Below are 19,893 nucleotides of genomic sequence, written 5' to 3'. Positions count from 1 at the left end.
GAGTGAATTATGAGATCTAACCTCTTCCTACTACAAGGAAAGCCGTAGTTTCTAATTTTTAAAATTTCTTCCCTCTTATTACAATTGAAAATTTTAGGTAAATTTCAAATAAATAAAAACAAAAGCGTTTTGTTCCAGGTTTTAGTAGCTACAATAAAAATAAAATTTGTATTAAATTTAAAAATATGAATTAAATTGTTTCAAAACACCGGAGTAGGGCCGCATTTAGGAGGCTCCCACACTGCCCCAATTAATGCTTTCACATACCATGACAGCTTAGATGACCTTTGAATTGGGTTATTTTCTCATTTTCTCATTTTCAATTCTAAAAATAGTTGTTTATTATGTAACTCGGAATAATTATGTAAAAAAAAAAAGTAAAAACAAACAAATTAAACTGTAATTGATAAATGTGAACAATATATATCTATTTTGAATAATTTGAAAATATTAATCTCTCTCATTTTTAAGACACTAAAATAAAAGTGAATTATTGTTAGTTGTTACTAATTATATTGAAAAAAAATGGTATTAAATGTATATTTATTATTGTTAGCTCACATGTCTGTTAGCTGGTAACCCTTTTTTATTTGTTTATTAAATTAATTTCAAGCTAAACTTATAACACAACCATTTTGGTTACCAATGTAAAAATTTCACTTCATATCTAACCAAACAAAACATCAATATATTGACGCACCAGAAATCCAACTCCTTTTATTTTGTTTTTTTGTTTTAATTTCAAATTGAAAAGTATTTGAAATATATATATATATATATATTTGTTGTAAAAGGATTTATTTGTGTAGCGTGAATATTTAAATAAGTGGTTTCAAATTCATTTAGAAAGGTTTTCCCATCTCAAAAATATCAAGGACACTGCCAATTTCATTACATTCCGTTGCCACTTTTATTTTGTTGGCATTCGGAAAAAAAAAATCCCTCCAAAATATAAAATAAAATTATAAGAAAAATCCACAAATACAAGCAGATGAAATCTTTAAAAGAAATATATAACTTTAAAATAAATAATATATAAATATATATATATATTTTAATAGACCACGTGTGAATAACATCATATCATGGATGCATTTTACAAACTTTAGGAAAGGAAAGCTTAAAAAGGACAATATGTCTGCTAGTGGTGGGCTTGAGTTATTACAAATAGTATTAGATTAAGATATTGGGTGATTTGCCAGCGAGAACACTGAACCCAAGAGGGAGTAGACATGAGGCAGTGTGCCAGTGAGAACATTGGCCCAAAGGAGGGTGGATTGTGAGATCCCTGGAGAGGGAATGAGTGCCAACGAGGATGATGAGCTACGAAAGGGAATGGATTACAAGATCTCACATCGATTGGAGAGGGGAATAAAACATTTTTTATAAGGGTGTTGAAACTTTTTTCTAGTAGACATGTTTTAAGACCGTGATGCCGACTATGATACATAATGGGCCAAAACAGACAATATTTGATAACGATGGGTTTTGACGGTTATAAATGGTATTAGAGGCCGACAATAAGCCATGTGTCAAGGAGGGGTTAAATTGAGTTTATTATTCAATAATAATAATTATAATTATAATTTTATCACCCCAATAATTTTGGACGAATAAAAAAAAAAAAAAAAAAAAAAAGGAAAAGTCTTTGACTCCATGACATTCCCGTTATTTATCCACATTTTGTAATCTTTATTAATGTTTAGCAAATGATCAATAGCCACGTCACTCTCCCTCTTCGTCTCCCCCAATTGCTTAACAAAACTCCTCTTAAATCTCCCTCCATCAGTCTACCGGGAACGGCAAGGTTCAACCAATCTCACCGTCCTGTACTTCACTCTCAAAACGCTCCGACAAATCTCATGTCTACGATGGTGGCCATGGCCTCCGGCGGAGTGCCTTCCATCCCTTCGTCAATATCCCCGCCGCCGGTCACTTTGCCGCTCAAAAACATCCCCGGCAGTCATGGCTTGCCGCTGTTCGGATCCATCGCCGACCGCCTCGATTACTTCTGGTTTCAAGGACCGGACAAGTTCTTCAGGAGTCGGATCGAGAAGAATCGGAGCACGGTTTTCAGGACGAATGTCCCTCCGTCGTTCCCCTTCTTCTTAAGCGATCCGAAAGTGATTGCGGTTCTCGATTGCAAGTCGTTTGCGCATCTGTTCGACATGGAGGTAGTGGAGAAGAAGAATGTTCTGGTCGGCGATTTCATGCCCAGCACTAGCTTCACCGGGAACATGAGAATGTGTGCCTATTTGGATCCGTCGGAATCTCAACACTCGAAGGTACGATTAGGGTTTCAACTTGAGAAATTTCCCCCCATTTTACTCTGATCCAAAATATTCGTGGCTCTGGATTATTTCATCTGTTTTGTATGCGTTTTTAAAATTTCAGATATGAATCCCCAACCACTCCATCTCTTTCTGTCTTCTTCAATGATTAATTGCAGATTCCAAATCATTCATTTCAATAATTAATTTTCTCGTTCCAATTTTACTCCCAGATTAAGAACTTCACCATAGACATCCTGCGGCGGAGCTCGAAGATTTGGATACCCGAGCTGGAATCCAACCTCTCCACGTTTTGGGACGGCATTGAATCCGAAATCGCAAACAACCAAAAATCCACCTACAGAAACCTTCTCCAACCAGCTCTTTTCAATTTCTTCTCCAAAACCCTGGCCGGCGCCGATACTGCAAAATCACCGGAAGTGGCGAAATCCGCCTACATCGACGTCATCATCTGGCTCGGCCTCCAGCTCGTCCCCACCATCCACCTCGGCATTTTACAGCCCCTCGAGGAAATCTTCCTCCATTCTTTCCGATTACCCTTCTTCCCCATCGCCGGCCGCTACCGGAGACTCTACGATTTCATCGAAAAGGAAGGTACCACCCATATAAAATATTTGACAAAATATTGTTGGCTCAATATTTATAGTAAAAAGAATTGGAACTTTTAACTTTATTTATTATTTTAGATAGTTTTCTCTTTTTTTATTTTATTTTAATGTTTATAATTTTTACAGACATTTCCATAATAATTAACATCTTTCAATTCAATAATTTCTCCTTTTTCTAATTAGAATCTTCTTATGAATTTATTTGTTTCTACCTATCAACTCTAATGTCACATCACTTCAATAAATTTATAAAAAATTAAAATCTTCAATTTTATGTATTTTGTGGTGAAAATATAAAATTAAAAGTAGTTTTTTTATTTTTATAATTTGTAAAACAGGGGAAGAAGTGGTGCAGCGAGGCGTTTCCGAGTTCGGGTTGAAGAAGGAAGAAGCCATTCACAATCTTATCTTCACCTTAGGATTCAACGCCTACGGTGGATTCAGCCTCTTTCTTCCGGTTCTAATGGACCGTATACTCAACGACAGAACCGGCTTACAACAGAGAATCGTCGACGAAGTGAGGGCAAAATCCGGGTCGGGACTGACATTTGAGTCCGTGAAGGAGATGGAGCTGGTTTACTCCCTCGTGTACGAGGCGCTCCGGCTGGACCCGCCGGTTCCGACCCAATACGCGAGAGCGAGGAAGGAGTTCAAGCTAAGTTCGCACGATGCAGTGTTCGAGATCAAGAAGGGAGAGCTGCTTTGTGGGTATCAGCCGCTGGTGATGAGGGACCCCAACGTGTTCGAGGAGCCGGAGGCGTTTAAGCCGGACCGGTTCAGGGAGGAGAAAGGGGCGGCGCTGCTGGATTATCTGTTCTGGTCAAACGGGCCGCAGACGGGGATGAGCAGCGAGCATAACAAGCAATGTGCAGCGAAGGATTTGGTGGTGCTGACGGCGGTGGTATTTGTGGCTTACATATTTCGAAGGTATGATTCAATTGCAGGGGAGGGCGGCTCGATTACAGCACTCCAAAAGCCTAATTGAAAGTGAATCATACTCAGAGCTGCAATCTTCTACATCATGCCTTTCTTATGTATGATTCCCAAGTTCGATCCAAAATGGGAACATTTGGAATGAATAAATAAATAAATAAATACAAATTAAGGTAAAATTCAGACCCTTTTAAACTCTGAAACTAAATAGCCACAAATCTTTTTAAATTGACAAGAAAGATGACAAACCAGATGAACATTTTCTTATGATTCACTAACAATGGTAATTGACATTTCAATTAGCTAAACAAGAATCGTTTCAATCTATTTCTTCGTCGTGACGCCGAGTAAAATTTAAGTTACTACCAGAAGATATATATATATATATATATATATATGAAAACAAAAAGGTGAGGAAGGAAGTGTTACTGTTTGAAAGCTCTGTCTATGCAGTTTGAATATTTGGTTGTTTTTGAGTACGAGACTTAGCCATGCCTTCTTTCCAACCCCTTTGGCGAGCCCTTTGCTCCCACATTGCTGTTAATCTCTTCTGTGCAGCTAATACTGCTTCAGCTTTCTCTCTAGCTTCTTCACATGTTTCCATCCCAGAATTGCACTTGTCTGCTTCTTTTTGATACTGAGATGTCATCTTCTTTGCCTCGAGCAGAGCCATATCAGCACGGCGCTGATTTTCCAAAGCTTCGGTTTCCTTTAGCTTCAGCTCCTCTAACAATAGGTCTGCGAAGTTCTTTTCTGTGTCTTGACTCACTTCTGGATCGTGCTTAATACAATCTGCAAAATGCACGAGTTATTACGATCTAGTAGTCGAAGTTTATCGGTCAAGTGAAGAAAAAAAAATATCTAATACACATCTCCTCCATGTCATACTGAAAGGAAGGTGATAGCAATATCAGTTTGAGTAGGATGTGAATGTGAGGAAAGAAATCCAAAGGGCTATTATCCGCCTTGATCCGATACGTATTGCCGTCAGTCTCACAGTTTTAAAACGCGTTTGCTAGGGAGAGCTTTCCACACCCTTCTAAAGAATACTTTGTTCCCCTCTCCAACCGATGTGGGATCCACAATCCACCCCCTTAGGGGCCTAGCATCTTCGCTAGCACACCGCTCGGTGTCTAGCTCTGATACCATTTGTAACAGCATAATAAGCCCACCGCTAGCAAATATTGTCTACTTTGGCCTGTTATGTATCGTCGTCATCCTCACGGTTTTAAAACGCGTCTGCTAGGGAGAAGTTTCCACACCCTTATAAGGAATGCGTCGTTTGTTCTCCTCTCCAACCGATGTGAGTTCTCACACAAAGACACTTACGAAACTTGACAATAAAACATATTAAGAAGGCAATTTTTAGATCTTTCATGCTCCTTCGTCCATTTATCTTGCAGTTTTGTTTCAAACACTCAGTCTCACCTTTCAACTCCAGAACCATTATTTACAGTCTAAGAAAACCTTAGAAGCAAAATTCTACCTCAACAAATATATTTTTCCTGAAATTTTTGAAGAATCTTTAAATGAAGAAAAAACCAGCAAATAGCCCTCTTAGGGTAATACAATCTAATTCATGATCATCAAGGGGTTAAGATATTGAGATCTTTGATATTCATATTGCAAAGTTCAGAATCACTTGTCATGATGAAGCAAAAACATTATACCCATTTGAGAAAGAAAGTGAAACTAACCTCCAAAAGTAGTGTTCCTCAATTCTGCACAAACAGTAACCACAGTAAGTAAACAGATTACACAAAAACCAGAAAAGGGTAATTGAAAGGCATGCATGACTTCAATCTACAAGGAAGAAGTTCACATACATAATCAGATAAACAATTAGATCATTACCCATATGCGGAAAGGGAACCTTAAGCAAATCAGCATAACAGAACAAAATCAACCTAAACCCAGAACGAGATCTAAGAAAGCGAATCGCCAAATTAACGAACCAGTGGCAAAGTTAGACGAAACCCAGGAGAGATCTAATCGGATCTGAGCATAAGAAAAGGAGAAACCAAAAGATACCTTGGGGAATTGTGATGAGGGGCTGAGAAGGGCAGTCGCAGAAACAAGGAGGGCATGAGGAAGAAGAAGAGGAGCGGGTAACGACGGCTAAACCTTCCTTGAAGTGCCAATAGAGAGGAGGACCGAGAATGTAACCGGCGATAGAGAGGGCGATCAAAGCCAATCCGAACTTGATGAGTGAGGGATTGCAGGAGCTGGCCTGAATTGCCATCGGAGAAAGCGGGAGGGATTTGCAGAGAGTGAATAGTTGAAATAAATAAGTGGGGATGGGATGCAACTAATGATTCTCTCTTCAGTCTTCAGGATTTACGAACAAAGTGAAGAATCAGAGTTCGATTGGGTATCACAATCTAACTCCCTCTTGCTGGAATCCGCGTTTAATTTTTTTTTTTTTAATAAAAAAGATTATATAATTTTAAATGCTTGATTTGAGTTCATGTATTTTGGATTTAATTTGAAAAGTTTCATATATATATATATATATTTTTAATATCTTGATGGTTCAATTAAGCTCTACAAATGTTACTATGTGCTATCATAGTTGCACAGGCAAGTATTAGTAAAAATTGTTCATCCAACTATTTAAATCTCGAATTTTTGTTAAAAACTAAACTCAGGCTATTAAAAATTGATTTAGAAGAAATATTTGAACATGTTTGATTTCAAAATCACTTTAATCATGTTTGAAGTCACTTTCAAACTTGTTTGAGAGTTACTTGAAACGTGAAACTAATTTTAACCAATTCAAAATTTAGATTGTCAAAACTTCTACTTACAAGTAGAGTTGGGTGGAAAAATTAAGTAACATTTTAATTTTTATCAAATACATTTTTGTAAGATCTCGTGTTGGTTGAAGAAGGGGATAAAACACGTGAAAACCTTACCTATCAGATGCGGAGAAAGGAAACACTCATTATAAGGGTGTGAAAACTTCCACCTACCAGTCGCTTTTTAAAAGCTCGAGGGAAAGCTTGGAAGGAAAAGTCCAAAAAAGACAATATCGGCTTGGCGGTGGCTTGAACGGTTACAATTTTAATTCCATTTATACCTCTAGTTTTTTGAAAAACCAAATTAAGCTCAAAGTTCAACTAGTAGGAGAGATTGTGACAGTCAAGATGAGATTCCCCTTCGTTCTGTACTTAACAGAGAATTAAAGAAGTAGCAAAGCAAAAGCCTGTGGAAGAAAATAAGCCTAACACTAAGTTTTAAGGAGTCATCTACATAGTGAAGAGAAATGTGGAAGATGAACGAGAAATGTGGAAGATGAAAGAGAAATGTGGAAGATGAACCAACTCATTGTTAGAGCTATGTATGTATAATTTGTTCAACCTGTTTTGGGAGTGCCATATTCATCTTCATTCTCTCGTAATCTATTCTCATGTACATTGCGAAGCAACTGTTGGAAGGAGCTCATGACTGTTGGATCATCCTGCAAGTAACAAACTCATAATAGCTTAAGCTTCAGAAGTGGATGTAAGGAATTGATGTGATAAACTTCCAATGTAGATGCAAAACTTACACGAAGGAGGTCGGTAAACGCGCTGTCGTTTAGCATCCGAGGAAGGAGTTTAGCAAGTCCCGGGCAAGCCCTTTATTGATAATTTCAAGCACAGAATCAATGGTGTAATATCAAGAGTAATGGTAAAACCAATCAAATTATGAAGATTTTAAAGCCTTCAGAGGAACTTTTAGCTAACCTTGGACTTTCAGATAGCTTAAGATAACAGCGAACAATATGTTTTAGCAGACGTTGTGAGGGTTCTTCTGAAATTTTTTCCATCATTGTTTCCAAGGCACTAGTTATTGCGAAAAATCGATCAGCTACGAGACAGCAGTACCTCAATCCCTCTTCATCCATTAGAATTTTCTGAAGAATAAATGTGGAAACCTGGGTGATGTTAAGATTATGAGTAACAGCCTAGTAATAAAGGTGCTTGACATTATTAAGAAAGCAATATTTGAAACGCAGCTAATGATCTCATCTTGTTGTACTCACCGTTTTCGACAAGCCTTTTCCCACATCCATGCATCGCAGGCAGTATGGAACTATTTCAGTTTTGAGTAGGAAGTAAATTACTTCCTTGTCATCAACCTGCAAACCATTGCATATCTTCAGTTTCACCGATTAGAGAGTTCCATAGTTACAAAACAAAACAAACCAAACCAGAACTTTGTGTGTGTGCGCCTGTAATTTTTGTTATTGAACTCATTAGTTTGTTTCAATGTGATCATTCCATCATGGTGCGTGTTAGCAAGTGTTGATGTTCACCATAGAACAGAAAACAAAATGTACAGAACAGAAACCAGTGACTACCTTCACTAGTGCACCAATTACTCCTAAGCTTGTGAGCCTGAGATATTCATGAGGCTTTTCTTTAATGGTGGTATTAAGGAAAGGGTACAAATAGAGTGGGATCTTGGCTGCAAAATAATATACATTCAAGCAGAAGCACTGGAAAATCAGCAAAACTCAGACCATCAACGCTACCTAATTCAAAAAGCCACTGATTCGTGCTTGAAAAAGTCAAAGATAAATCGAATTTTGCTGAGATTTTACCTTTCATAAATGGCACCCTTGTTTCTGGGTGAGAAGCCACACACTGCAGAAGATAAGAACACAGATTCATAAGTAAGAAGGTAAATTTGAAAGTAATGAATTATGAGTTAACCCATGGAGATATGATGCATGCATTGAAAGATTCACATACAGTATTCAAATAGGATTGAAATCAGAGCTTCACACAAGTTCAATATATCAAACAAACAATACAAATTTTGTTCATTCATGTTCATATCTGATGCGAAAAAGATAAAGCATGATGAGAGATCATAACCTGAAGAAGAGCAAGAGCATTGCAGACCCTAATTGAAGCCCTTTCTGTAAGGTCGGGCTTGGACAGCGAAGGGTAAATTTCCATGATTTCCTACAATTGCAGCACACATCCCCAAAAGGAATCACTCAGCCTGAAGATTGACATGGTTCTGAAAAGACATGGCCACAAGTGAGAGTTCATACCTTCAGAAGGGTAAACATCGTACCAAACGAATGCCATATCAGAACAGCCAAATCGTCACTCCTACTCCTATTCTGATGAGAAAAAAAGACCAAAAAAAGAAAAGAAAAAAAGAAAAGAAAAAGAAAACGGCACTCAAGGTTTGAATCATCGGAAAAAGAATAGAATGCAACATTTAGATTGTAATGCACCTCAATTCCATCTCAATATTTTCTCAACAACCAAGGCAGAGCCAGAAATTTTAACGTTCTTTTTGTATATAATCTTAACATTGTAAGAAAATAGGGGAAATTAAGAGCAAAACTCAAAATCTTAAATAATTCTTTGAGTCCAAGGCGAATTAAAAGTGAACAATGAACTTTTCGTTCCTACTTTGCTCTGACCCTAGAGCGAGAAAAAATCTGGAGTATGAGTATGATCGCCTGCTCATCACCAGAAACCAAACAACGTAAACGGAGAGATTGCAATATATCGAATCATTTACAGACAGTACCTGAGAGAGAAGCTGCAAAGCACGCTCGCGAGTATGGGCGTTGTGGAGAGCGAGAATCAGCTTTTCAATAGAGACCTTGTTTAGGTCTGAATTAGGAGGATGAGAAGTGTTGGATTTCGGCGCGGTGGTTCGCTCGGCAGCCGACGGTTCTCCGAACAGAGAGTCGGGAAGAGTGGCCATTATCAGAGATTTTGATTTTGGGCGATTCTGTGTGAGAGTACGGAATTGGAATTTGAGAAAACAGAGGAAGAAAGTGGCGAATCGAAACAGAAAAATGGGGATTGGTTTCCAAGAAGCACGATTCTCTCATTTCCTGCATATTCTCTGCCTTTTATACTGTCAATAGCCGCCAGTGGTTTCTCCGGCCATTCAAGCTCAAATATTTATTGCGCCTTTTTTCTTTTTCTTTTTTCAATTTTAATCACCAAATATATATTCACAAATTTCCTCTTTCAAAACTCAAAATATATTTACTAAATTAATTATTTAAATATATTTGTAGATTTTGAAATATTTAATGAAACAAAATAAATTTAATAAAAAGTTTTGATTAAAAAGAAGAAAAAAAATGAAACATATATTAATAAATTTAATTAACCACAGTTAAGATAGATAATTACAAATTAAATTAGTTATTAAATCTCCAACTAATAAACTCCACGTCATATCTTTACTTAGGTATAACAATTTTCCAAAATTCCACGTATTTTTTCTAAATTACTTTAATATTTGCGCCGTGAGATACTAAAAAATTATTTCTTTATTTAATTTTATTAAATTATCACCTATAATTAGACTCCTTCATCTTTTTTAGCATTTAATTACTTATTTCCAATAATAATAATAATATATAATATGATGCATATTATAAGGCATGCTCAAGAAGAATTATAATTTTTTTTTTTTTTTTTTGTCATTGTAATTATTATAATTAACTGTTTAGTGGTACCGCATTTGCTTCGGCTTTACCTTCGGGGGTTGACGGTTGGCGAAGCAACCGACATCATTTAGTCTCACTTTTACCTTTACTCGCCGCTCCCCATTTCTCCCGCGCCTGCTCTGCGTTTTGACTACGCACTGAGGGATCCTCTTGTATCGTGTAAGGCGTTGAGAGATGTTATTATCGAATTTACGGTCCTCCATTTCTCTGGTGCCGCTTCTCAAGACCACGGCAATCTTCTCTACTGCTCACAAGCTAGGCTTCTCACTTTCTCGCTTCTCAGTCCGCTCCATGGCTGCTTCTGCTTCTTCCCCTTTCAAGAAAATCCAAATTGAGAGGGATGGCACTGTGAGTTCACTTCCGTTTTGCTCTTTAATGTTTCCCACACTTTGATTTCCTCTATTCTCTGTTTCTTTATCTGGGTATGATTCTATTTGCTGTTTGCCGTTTGGGAAAGATTGATGGTGTCGTTTTTTGGGGGAATTCGCCTACTTTGTTTAATGGGTCGGTGGGATTCTTGTGGCAGTGTTTAATTTAGGGGAAATGGAGTTAACCCTGTGGCCTGATTTGTTGTAACCCTAGATGATTAAGGGGTTTGCTATTTGAAACGATTAGTGGATTGAGTAGCTATGGTTAGTGTTGTAATGCAACTAGAGCTAGATTCCTTAATGACCTGTGTTGTCCACTTAAAGCTTTGTCAAATCACTACTCAGCCCAAAAATGCTCGAAAGCAATACTTCAACACTCCTTTCACTCGGTTGAAAATTTGTAGGAAGGTGATGTAATAATAGCTCAAGTCGACCGCTCGTAGATATGCCGGCCTCCAAGGGGTGGATTGTGAGATCCCACGTTGGTTGGAGAGGGGAATAAAGTAGCATTCCTGGTAAGAGTGCGGTGTGCAAGCAAGGGCATTAGGCCCCAAGGGGTATAAGGGGTGTAGAAACCTCTCCCTAGCTGAGGGGAAACCCGAAAGGAAAAGCCCAAAGAGGACAATATCTGCTAGTGGTGGGTGGGCACATAGGTGAACAAGTAGAAATCATTATTAGTTGAGTTGAGGGAGGAAATGACATTACAGGGTTTAAACATGGGATTTCTTGCTATGATACAATGTTAAATCACTTTTGAGCCAAAAAGCTTAACATGATGAGTTAAGATTAATTATATCAATATTTTAACAAGCTTGCGCTTAGTTTTACTGGAGCATTGAGATGCTCAGTTCGATGGTATTTCAACTACTTGAAATTTGAATTCATGGAATTTTCACTAAACATTCCAAGTTTTGTTTCTTTTGGCAGGAATTTGATGCTTATGTTGTGGGGAGAGATGATGCCCCAGGAATTGTTGTTCTTCAAGAATGGTGGGGAGTGGATTATGAGGTCAAGAATCATGCTGTGAAGATATCTGAGCTTGGGTCTGGTTTCAAGGCACTTATTCCCGAGTACGATGCCTTTTCTCTCTTGGAATATGAATTCTTTCTTCTGTTATGATGATGTCAATGATCTAATTGATCTCCTTGGTTGTGCTGCATTATGCTGATAACAGTTTGTATCGAGGTAAGGTCGGGTTAGATGTTGCTGAAGCGCAACATCTGATGGAAGGTCTCGACTGGCAAGGTGCTGTGAAGGATATACATGCTTCAGTTAACTGGCTCAAGGGTAATGGCTCTAAGAAGGTACTCAACTGTTTAGGATACTGATGAAGTGTAGGCTAAAATCTCCATTTTGAGACCATAATATCTCTAGAAAGTTAAAACATATTAGGATCATGTCAGGTTGGTGTAACTGGATACTGCATGGGGGGTGCTCTTTCAATTGCAAGTTCTGTTTTGATCCCTGAGGTTGATGCTGTTGTTTCATTCTATGGAGTTCCTTCATCAGAGCTTGCAGATCCTGCCCAGGCTAAGGCACCCATTCAGGCTCATTTTGGCGAGCTCGATTCTTTTGTTGGCTTCTCCGACTTGACGGTAGAACTTTTCTCTCGATTCTTTCTGTCAAATATTCCCTTTTCTTTCTTCCATGTAGTCACTCAATCATATGTGAAATGCAAAAGGCCTTCAAAAGTTTGATGGTAGTTATTGAATGTGGAATTGAGAAGGATCTGTTTAATAGGTCGTTGCTAGCAGATATTGTTCTTTTCGGACTTCCTCGCAAGGTTTTTAAAACACGTTTTTCTAGGAAGAGATTTCTACACTCCTATAAGGAAGGCTTCGTTCCTCGTTCCTCTCTCTAAGCAAAAGACAATATTTGCTAGTGATGGGCTTAGACTCTTACACAAGACATACACTGTTTTTAATTGTTAGAGTCTTGTTACACAATCTTGCTGTTAAAATTTGCGTTGGATTTTGTTTTTGGTTAAAATACGCCAACAAGAACATGTAGCTGGTAGAGTGATAATGAGATTAGAGTTTTCAGGCTGCCAAGAAACTGGAGGAAAAGCTGAAAGAATCAGGAATTCCATATGAGGTGCATATATATAAAGGAAGTGGGCATGCTTTCATGAACCGATCCGAAGAAGGTGTGAAGAGGAGGAAGAGCATGGGAATGGAGGACGAGGACGATAGCGCGGTGGAACTGGCATGGTCTCGCTTCCAATCCTGGATGTCAAGATACCTCTCAGCTTGAACAGGAACTTTGTTTGCATCCATGGGCAGTGTTTGTTAAGGAGAAATGTAACTCTTGGTTCATCAAGGTTGCTCTTGCTTGAATAATACGGTCTCTGTTTTGTGTCTCTATTTCAAAGTTATGTTTCCTTCCTGGGTCTTCTGTCATTTAATATTGTCATCTCACTACACATGATCTTTCACAAGTCAACGAAGTATCAATTTCAATTCAAAGAATATTTACATTTTTATTTTTAAATTTTAAAATTAAAAGTGTTCATACTCCGCTTCAATAAAATAATGTCTACGTGGGGAAACGTTCAAATTTTTAGTTGACTTTTAATGTTTATGTTTTGTATTTAAAATTCATATTACTTCATACATAATTTGAACCATAAAAAAATATATCTATTTTAGAATCGAATTTTTTAAAGATAATTTTAATTTCGATAGTATTTGATAGTTAAACGAGATACTTTCTTAGTATCTTTAATTTGAAATTTTGTTTGCTAGATTTAGATAATGTATCTTTATATTTTGATGGAAGATATTAAATATCTAAAATTGATTTATAAAGCCAAATATTGACGAGAGTGAATATTTTCCGAATAACTTCTAAAATATTTTTTAAAAAAAATCCTGAAAATTAGAATGCAATTAAAACTTTGAAGAACACACTCAAAATCATAATATTAAAATAATTAATACAAAGAAGTATGTTGTAATCCAAATTAAAAACTTTATTTGAAGAAAAAAAAGTAATTGGTGGGAGAAGAAATAAAAATGGTTTGAAAAACATAGGGAGAAAAGTTAAAATAATTCAACCAAAACCAAATTTGGTCCATCTGGTTTTTGTTTTTGCTCAATCTTTTTTTTTTTTTTAAATTAATTTAAAAAAAAAAAAGAAAAAAAAAAAGAAGTTCAAAGTAGTGTGTTGTTCGCCAAGTCTTCCCTTCCAAGTTTATAGCCGAGTCCATTGAAACGGTTTGAAAGAAAAAGTGTGTTTTAGAGTTTTAAGATTTATTGGCAAACCCAGTGGACTCTCCATTGATTCAGATCCCCCACCAACATGGACGCCGCCCCTTCCCCTCCTCCTCCTCCTCCACCACCACCACCTCCTCCTCCGCCCTCCCACCGGCTCCTCCTCGACGAGATGAACTTCTTCCCCGCCGATGACAAATCCCGCGTCCTCCTCGACTCCAAACTCGCTTCCCGCAATCGCAGTCCCACCAAACTCGACTTCAACGTTAACGTTGGTCCCCCAAAACTTTTCCTTTATAATTTAATTCCCCTTTTTACAAATGGGTTTCCATTGATTTATTGGGATGATTTTCAATTTGCAGACAGGCTTGAATCTCTTGACCACCAATTCAAGTAGCGATCAATCCATGGTGGATGATGGAGTTTCTCCAAACCCAGAAGATAAAAGAGCCAAAAACGAGGTGAATTTCATATAAAATCAACAAATAAATTAAAAATTCCTTTTTTTTTTTTTTTTTTTTTTTTTTTTTTTTTTTTTTTTTTTTTTTTTTTTTTTTTTTTTTTTTTTTTTTTTTTTTTTTTTTTTTTTTTTTTTTTTTTTTTTTTTTTTTTTTTTTTTTTTTTTTTTTTTTTTTTTTTTTTTTTTTTTTTTTTTTTTTTTTTTAATTGAAGTTTTGATGATTATGATGATGATGATCAGCGAGCAGTTCTTCAAGCTGAATTGGAGAGGCTAAAATCAGAGAATCTAAGATTAAAGGACATGTTAAATCAAGTGACGTCCAATTACCAAGCGCTACAGATGCACCTTGCAACCCTAATTCAAACCCAGAAGGCGGCCGACGTTGCCGATCAGATTGAGGAAAAGTCCGCCTCCGCCCAAGAAAAGGTCAGACACGGCGGCGGATGTAATACTAATAAGCTGGTCCCAAGGCAATTTATGGATCTTGGATTGGCCACGAATGCCGACACCGATGATCTCTCGATGTCATCCGACGGAAGGAGTGGAGAGCTGTCGCGATCTCCGGTTACAACTGGAGAAGTCGCGTCGTCCAAACGACATAGCCCCGACCAAGCCTCGAATTGGAGTTCCAATAATAATAATAAGGTTCCCAAATTAGGTTCTTCTTCTTCCTCTTCTTCGGCTAAAGATGCAGATCAAACTGAATCTACTATGAGAAAGGCTCGGGTCTCGGTTCGAGCTAGATCCGAAGCTCCCATGGTAACACAATCTTTAACCCTTTTTCTTTTTCCTAATCAAATTTTAAAACAGATTCAATTTTTAAGAGATATGCTAACACAATCTTAACCCTTTTTCTTTTTCCTAATCAAATTTTAGAAAAAGATTCAATTTTTAGGAGACTCAAGATAATACAATCTTAAGAAAGATTCCATTTTTAAGAGATTGTTGGTAGATTAAATATTTAGTTAATTGAATCAAACATGATTTCATTGAGCAATTCAACTGAACGGAGTATTATTTGATTGAATTATTTAGATCACAGACGGATGTCAATGGAGAAAATACGGGCAAAAAATGGCGAAGGGAAACCCTTGTCCACGAGCTTACTACCGGTGCACCATGGCGGCCGGTTGCCCGGTTAGAAAACAAGTAAGTCAATACTCATAAACCATTCCCTTGAATGTTAATGTCACAAACATTTTGGGATGACAACAAATTTGGTTAGGTTCAAAGATGTGCGGAGGACAAAACAATTTTGATAACAACGTACGAAGGAAACCACAACCATCCATTACCACCGGCGGCCATGGCAATGGCTTCAACAACATCATCGGCGGCTAGGATGCTTCTATCAGGGTCCATGTCAAGTGCCGATGGGTTAATGAATCCAAACTTTTTAGCAAGAACCCTATTGCCATGCTCTTCAAGCATGGCTACAATCTCAGCCTCGGCTCCATTTCCCACCGTGACATTGGACCTAACACAAACCCCAAACCCTTTATTCCAACGCCCGGCTGCCGGCCACTTCCCAATTTCGTTTGCAGCCACTCCGCCTCAGAGCTTCCCCCAGATCTTCGGACATGCATTGTACAACCAATCGAAATTCTCCGGCCTCCAAATGTCGAAGGACATGGAAGCGCCGCCTCCACCTCCGGCGTTGCAGAATCCATTGGCCGATACGTTGAGTGCGGCGAGTGCGGCGATTGCCTCCGACCCGAATTTTATTGCAGCGTTGGCGACGGCGATGACGTCGTTGATCGGAGGATCTCATCATCAAAAGGAGAATGGGAATGGGAATAGTAATGTTGATAACAATACAACTAGCAATTCCCAACAGTAAGGCCAAGAAGAAGAACATGATTCAAAGGCCAATAATTGGCATTTTCAGACCCAAGAAAACAAGTTCTTTTTTTTTTTTTTTTTAATTGATAATATATACACACATTAAAAGAAAGAAAAAAAGGAAGAACCCATTTGAAGTAATTATACTTTTCTTATTTTCTCTTTTATTTCCTCATAATTTATTATTTGAATAATATCGAACATTCCACTATTTGATGTTCATAGAAGGGAAGGAAAGGGAGTGAAGGCAACATCTGTTCGTCAACTTGAAACTTTGTCTTTTTTTGCCGTTTAGAAGACCCGTGGAATGGACTCACAAATGTCCATTTCTAGCTTCTCTTTTACTACCCTATTAGTTTTGTGACATTCACTTGTGTGGAAATCTTTCGATAGACGCCTTTTAAAAATTTTAAAGGAAAGTTCGAGCCCGACAATATCTGTTAGTGGTGGGTATAGGCTGTAACAAATGGTATCAGACCTAGATACGGGGCGATGTGATAGTGAGGAGGCTGAGCCTCGAAGGAGGAGTGAACATGAGGCAGTGTGCTAGCAAGGGCGTTGGGTCCCGAAGGGGGTGGGGGGTTCCACATCGATTGGAGAAATGAGCGAGTGCCAGCACGAGGACTTTGAGCCACGAACGGGGTGGATTATAAGATCTCACATCAAACATTTTTTTTACAAGGGTGTAAAAACCTTTATCTAGTAAACGCGTTTTAAAAACCTTGAGTGGAAGCCCAGAAGGGGAAGCCCAGAGAAAAAAATCGCGGGCATGAGTTGTAACACGTTTTCATCTTCAAATTTGCTTTTGGTTCTTTGATTTTCAAATTAACTCTGGTTTATCGATCTTTTTAGATGATATTATCATCCATCAACTTGTTGATCTTTTTGGATCGACCCTTAACTTGGTGAATTATTTTATACTTATTGAATTTTTTGGATGATTGATGCTATACTTGTTTGATCTGTAACTCGAATTCTAAATTGACTATTTTTCCATATTGAAAATAGATAAGAATCATACTAATGATTCTGAAAAGCAATTTAAAAATAAAAAATTTGAAACATAAATGATCATAAATGATTGTTTCTAAAACAATTCAATCTTGAATGAACATTAGAACCATGCATTTATTTCAATATTCCTTTTATAAATGAAGTACAAAGTGGCTGTCAACACATTAAATACTTCAATTTCTCCAACCATCATTTAATGTTTTTATTTGTTTGGGTTTTATTTTGAATTAATATAACTCTCATAATAATGATAATAATAAAATGTGAGGGTGGTTGTGGGAGGGCTCATGAAAAAATAACTCTATAATAATTAAAGTTTTTTAAAAAATAACTTCAAAAAATATATACCTTCTCCTTCAAAAATAAAAATATAACCGACGTCTCATAGATTATCTCTAGATTCTTTAATATTATTTTTTAAATATAGAAAAGTTTGAAGATAATAACGTGACATGTCATATGTATTTCACTTTCGGGTCGTTTGGTCTGATTTCATTCCTTTCCTTTCCTTGGCTTTCAATTCCTAATTTACTACATTCAATGTTTCTTTTTTAACTTTTTGTCATCAAAATAAATTCAATGTGCATTCATTTCAACTCAGCCTTTATTTGGTAATTTATTACATTCAATGTTTCATAATTTTCAAAATCACCTATGTTTAATGCCATTTTCTCTTAAATAATTATCATATTTAATCCTTTAAAAACCACAACAGAACACATTTCAAATAAACTAAAAAAAAAGGCTTGGCAATGCATGGGAAAATAAATTAACATTATTACCTAATTAAGTTCATTGTAAATTCGGCTCTAAAATTTAGGGTTTGCTAACTACCACAACCGCCGCCACTAATAATTTCATTTTTTCCACACTAATTAAACTTTATTTATTCTTTTTGGAAATATTTATGTACTAAATTTTAATTTTAATTTTTTTTTTCTTTTTGTAATATCATCATGGTTAATTACAAAACTACCCCTAAACTTAGAATTTCCACTTGACAAACATGCAATGTCAAACACTTTTTTTTTTTTAATGTACATATTGACCTCTTGCTACCTAAAGTCAACTCTTTTACCTAAACAATATTCTTTTAACAATTTCTAATACCAATGTTTCAACCCACTCCATGCATCCCATCCTCCATGTTATCTCATATATTAAAATTTTTAATATTGTTAAAATAATGATTTTCAAAATTATTTTAAATTTATATTAAAATTGAGTACAAAGATAAAATAGAAAGACTAGAATTATAAATATATATATAATTTAAAAAAGTTTGTGGGTTAAGACCCAAATCTCCCCCTTTCCCATCTAGAATCTCTTTTTATACCATATTTCAAACACACGTGCGAAGTAAAACCAGTCTATTCAGCCAATCAAAACTCGTCCACGCACGTGCCAAACCTAAACCCTTCTGGAAACCCGACACGTTTACTTTTCAAACCAAATTGTCAACTCTCAATAGATTCATAGATCCAACTGTCCATTACCAACTTCCCCTTCTCAACTCCTACTATTTAAACCTCCTTCGCTGTTCTCTTCCTTTCAACAAAAGTTTCAATGGCCTGGACCCGACTAGCTGCCGTCGGCCACGGCTCCTTCGCCACCGTCTACCTCGCTGCTTCCTCATCTTCCGGCGACCTCTTCGCTGTCAAGTCCGCCGAGCTTCTCAATTCGGACTTTCTTGAAACAGAGCAGAGGATTCTTTCTTCGCTGTCCCACCCTTCAATTGTGGGCTACAAGGGATTCGACGTAACGACAGAAAATGGGAAGCTTATGTATAATCTCTTCATGGAGTACGCCGCTGGTGGCTCTCTCGCCGACGAAATCGTTCGGCGTGGCGGCCGGATTAAGGAGGTGACAGCGGCGTTTTACACGCGTCAAATTGTCAGAGGATTGGAGTACTTGCACAAGCGGGGTTTGGTGCATTGTGATGTCAAAGCTAGGAACATTTTAATTGGTGCAGATGGTTTGAAGATCGCTGATTTCGGATGCTCCAAATGGGTTCGTGAGTCGCCGGCAGCGGTCTGCGGAACGCCGATGTTTATGGCACCAGAGGTGGCGCGTGGGGAAACACAGGGGATTTCCTCTGACATATGGGCACTCGGGTGTACTTTAATCGAAATGGTGTCCGGCGCCCCGCCGTGGCCTACCGCCGGAGACCCAGTTTCGACGCTGTACCGGATCGCATATTCCGGCGACTCACCGGAAATTCCGAGCTTTTTATCGGAGAAAGCGAAGGATTTTTTAGGGAAATGCTTGAGAAGAAACCCGACAGAACGGTGGAGTGCGAATCGACTTCTTAAACATCCATTTTTGGGGGAACTGAGTTTTGGGTTCGAGATAATCAGGGAATTACATTCAGATTTCGAATCTCCGACGAGTATTTTGGATCAAGGCCCTTGGAACTCGTTAGAAGAAGGGTCGCAAACTCTGTTGAAAACAGAGACATGGGAGGACGACAGAATCAAACGGCTGTCGATGTTTTCAGGGGAAATCAAATGGGAAATGAGAGATGATAATTGGATCACAATCCGAAGCTGTGTTAATGATGATAATTGAATCCATTTTTGTAATTAGTGAAATTAGTAGCAAGAGTTGAGAGAACAAAGTTGTTAGTTAGTTCATCTAATCTCAAAAAGTTTTGATATTTTCAACTGTTTCTCTGTAAATTTGTTGAG

The 19,893-nt window shown here is 37.5% G+C and overlaps 6 protein-coding genes across 10 annotated transcripts; 4 read left to right on the top strand and 2 right to left on the bottom strand.

The window, feature by feature from the left end:
• The first annotated feature begins 1,650 nt into the window (after nucleotides 1–1,650).
• LOC111455056 (fatty acid hydroperoxide lyase, chloroplastic) lies at nucleotides 1,651–4,014 on the top strand. Its single transcript, XM_023096578.1, has 3 exons — nucleotides 1,651–2,285; nucleotides 2,504–2,885; nucleotides 3,238–4,014. The coding sequence occupies exons 1-3, from the start codon at nucleotides 1,710–1,712 to the stop codon at nucleotides 3,882–3,884; spliced, it is 1,605 nt and encodes a 534-aa protein (XP_022952346.1). The 5' UTR covers nucleotides 1,651–1,709; the 3' UTR covers nucleotides 3,885–4,014.
• A 16-nt stretch (nucleotides 4,015–4,030) lies between these two features.
• LOC111455059 lies at nucleotides 4,031–6,244 on the bottom strand. 3 transcript variants are annotated; one of them, XM_023096585.1, is made up of 4 exons: nucleotides 5,864–5,985; nucleotides 5,687–5,739; nucleotides 5,530–5,553; nucleotides 4,031–4,624 (listed from the first exon to the last, which is right to left on the bottom strand). In XM_023096585.1, the coding sequence occupies exons 1-4, from the start codon at nucleotides 5,917–5,919 to the stop codon at nucleotides 4,278–4,280; spliced, it is 480 nt and encodes a 159-aa protein (XP_022952353.1). In that variant the 5' UTR covers nucleotides 5,920–5,985; the 3' UTR covers nucleotides 4,031–4,277. The 3 variants fall into 3 exon arrangements, with proteins under 3 accessions (XP_022952353.1, XP_022952352.1, XP_022952351.1); XM_023096584.1 differs by having other exon boundaries at nucleotides 5,687–5,757; nucleotides 5,864–5,946; XM_023096583.1 differs by lacking the exon at nucleotides 5,687–5,739 and having other exon boundaries at nucleotides 5,864–6,244.
• Nucleotides 6,245–6,354: 110 nt separating this feature from the next.
• On the bottom strand, nucleotides 6,355–9,707 carry LOC111455057 (CCR4-NOT transcription complex subunit 9-like). 3 transcript variants are annotated; one of them, XM_023096581.1, is made up of 11 exons: nucleotides 9,371–9,707; nucleotides 8,880–8,951; nucleotides 8,698–8,787; nucleotides 8,421–8,463; nucleotides 8,178–8,284; nucleotides 7,860–7,955; nucleotides 7,561–7,751; nucleotides 7,383–7,452; nucleotides 7,193–7,292; nucleotides 7,058–7,080; nucleotides 6,355–6,995 (listed from the first exon to the last, which is right to left on the bottom strand). In XM_023096581.1, the coding sequence occupies exons 1-11, from the start codon at nucleotides 9,548–9,550 to the stop codon at nucleotides 6,948–6,950; spliced, it is 1,020 nt and encodes a 339-aa protein (XP_022952349.1). In that variant the 5' UTR covers nucleotides 9,551–9,707; the 3' UTR covers nucleotides 6,355–6,947. The 3 variants fall into 3 exon arrangements, with proteins under 3 accessions (XP_022952349.1, XP_022952347.1, XP_022952348.1); XM_023096579.1 differs by having other exon boundaries at nucleotides 6,355–7,080; XM_023096580.1 differs by having other exon boundaries at nucleotides 6,355–7,080; nucleotides 7,561–7,730.
• Nucleotides 9,708–10,360: 653 nt separating this feature from the next.
• Nucleotides 10,361–13,141, top strand: LOC111455058 (protein usf-like). The gene is made up of 5 exons (XM_023096582.1): nucleotides 10,361–10,658; nucleotides 11,606–11,748; nucleotides 11,853–11,982; nucleotides 12,082–12,273; nucleotides 12,722–13,141. The coding sequence occupies exons 1-5, from the start codon at nucleotides 10,485–10,487 to the stop codon at nucleotides 12,929–12,931; spliced, it is 849 nt and encodes a 282-aa protein (XP_022952350.1). The 5' UTR covers nucleotides 10,361–10,484; the 3' UTR covers nucleotides 12,932–13,141.
• Nucleotides 13,142–14,047: 906 nt separating this feature from the next.
• Nucleotides 14,048–16,232, top strand: LOC111455197 (probable WRKY transcription factor 31). Its single transcript, XM_023096767.1, has 5 exons — nucleotides 14,048–14,161; nucleotides 14,253–14,351; nucleotides 14,591–15,109; nucleotides 15,386–15,499; nucleotides 15,576–16,232. The coding sequence occupies exons 1-5, from the start codon at nucleotides 14,063–14,065 to the stop codon at nucleotides 16,188–16,190; spliced, it is 1,446 nt and encodes a 481-aa protein (XP_022952535.1). The 5' UTR covers nucleotides 14,048–14,062; the 3' UTR covers nucleotides 16,191–16,232.
• Nucleotides 16,233–18,524: 2,292 nt separating this feature from the next.
• Nucleotides 18,525–19,852, top strand: LOC111455196 (mitogen-activated protein kinase kinase kinase 17-like). The gene has a single exon (XM_023096766.1). The coding sequence runs from the start codon at nucleotides 18,773–18,775 to the stop codon at nucleotides 19,772–19,774; it is 1,002 nt and encodes a 333-aa protein (XP_022952534.1). The 5' UTR covers nucleotides 18,525–18,772; the 3' UTR covers nucleotides 19,775–19,852.
• Nucleotides 19,853–19,893: the final 41 nt, after the last annotated feature.

Source organism: Cucurbita moschata, unplaced genomic scaffold (genome assembly GCF_002738365.1).
Source record: "Cucurbita moschata cultivar Rifu unplaced genomic scaffold, Cmos_1.0 Cmo_Scf00017, whole genome shotgun sequence".
Lineage (NCBI taxonomy): Eukaryota > Viridiplantae > Streptophyta > Magnoliopsida > Cucurbitales > Cucurbitaceae > Cucurbita > Cucurbita moschata.
This window is presented reverse-complemented; position numbering and strand designations above follow the sequence as displayed.

Excerpts from the sequence above, each read along its gene's own strand:
- LOC111455058 (XM_023096582.1), top strand. The coding sequence starts at position 10,485 with ATGTTATTATCGAATTTACGGTCCTCCATTTCTCTGGTGCCGCTTCTC. Across the intron at positions 10,659-11,605 it reads AAATTGAGAGGGATGGCACT|GAATTTGATGCTTATGTTGT; the intron begins GTGAGTTCACTT and ends TTCTTTTGGCAG. Across the intron at positions 11,983-12,081 it reads AGGGTAATGGCTCTAAGAAG|GTTGGTGTAACTGGATACTG; the intron begins GTACTCAACTGT and ends GGATCATGTCAG.
- LOC111455057 (XM_023096579.1), bottom strand. The coding sequence starts at position 9,550 with ATGGCCACTCTTCCCGACTCTCTGTTCGGAGAACCGTCGGCTGCCGAG. Across the intron at positions 8,464-8,697 it reads ATGCTCTTGCTCTTCTTCAG|TGTGTGGCTTCTCACCCAGA; the intron begins GTTATGATCTCT and ends TATCTTCTGCAG. Across the intron at positions 7,752-7,859 it reads GAAAAGGCTTGTCGAAAACG|GTTTCCACATTTATTCTTCA; the intron begins GTGAGTACAACA and ends AACATCACCCAG.
- LOC111455059 (XM_023096583.1), bottom strand. The coding sequence starts at position 6,074 with ATGGCAATTCAGGCCAGCTCCTGCAATCCCTCACTCATCAAGTTCGGA. Across the intron at positions 5,554-5,863 it reads CCTCATCACAATTCCCCAAG|AATTGAGGAACACTACTTTT; the intron begins GTATCTTTTGGT and ends CTGTTTGTGCAG. Across the intron at positions 4,625-5,529 it reads GAGGAACACTACTTTTGGAG|ATTGTATTAAGCACGATCCA; the intron begins GTTAGTTTCACT and ends TGCATTTTGCAG.
- LOC111455196 (XM_023096766.1), top strand. The coding sequence starts at position 18,773 with ATGGCCTGGACCCGACTAGCTGCCGTCGGCCACGGCTCCTTCGCCACC.
- LOC111455197 (XM_023096767.1), top strand. The coding sequence starts at position 14,063 with ATGAACTTCTTCCCCGCCGATGACAAATCCCGCGTCCTCCTCGACTCC. Across the intron at positions 15,110-15,385 it reads CTAGATCCGAAGCTCCCATG|ATCACAGACGGATGTCAATG; the intron begins GTAACACAATCT and ends TGAATTATTTAG. Across the intron at positions 15,500-15,575 it reads GTTGCCCGGTTAGAAAACAA|GTTCAAAGATGTGCGGAGGA; the intron begins GTAAGTCAATAC and ends AAATTTGGTTAG.
- LOC111455056 (XM_023096578.1), top strand. The coding sequence starts at position 1,710 with ATGATCAATAGCCACGTCACTCTCCCTCTTCGTCTCCCCCAATTGCTT. Across the intron at positions 2,286-2,503 it reads CGGAATCTCAACACTCGAAG|ATTAAGAACTTCACCATAGA; the intron begins GTACGATTAGGG and ends TTTTACTCCCAG. Across the intron at positions 2,886-3,237 it reads CGATTTCATCGAAAAGGAAG|GGGAAGAAGTGGTGCAGCGA; the intron begins GTACCACCCATA and ends TTTGTAAAACAG.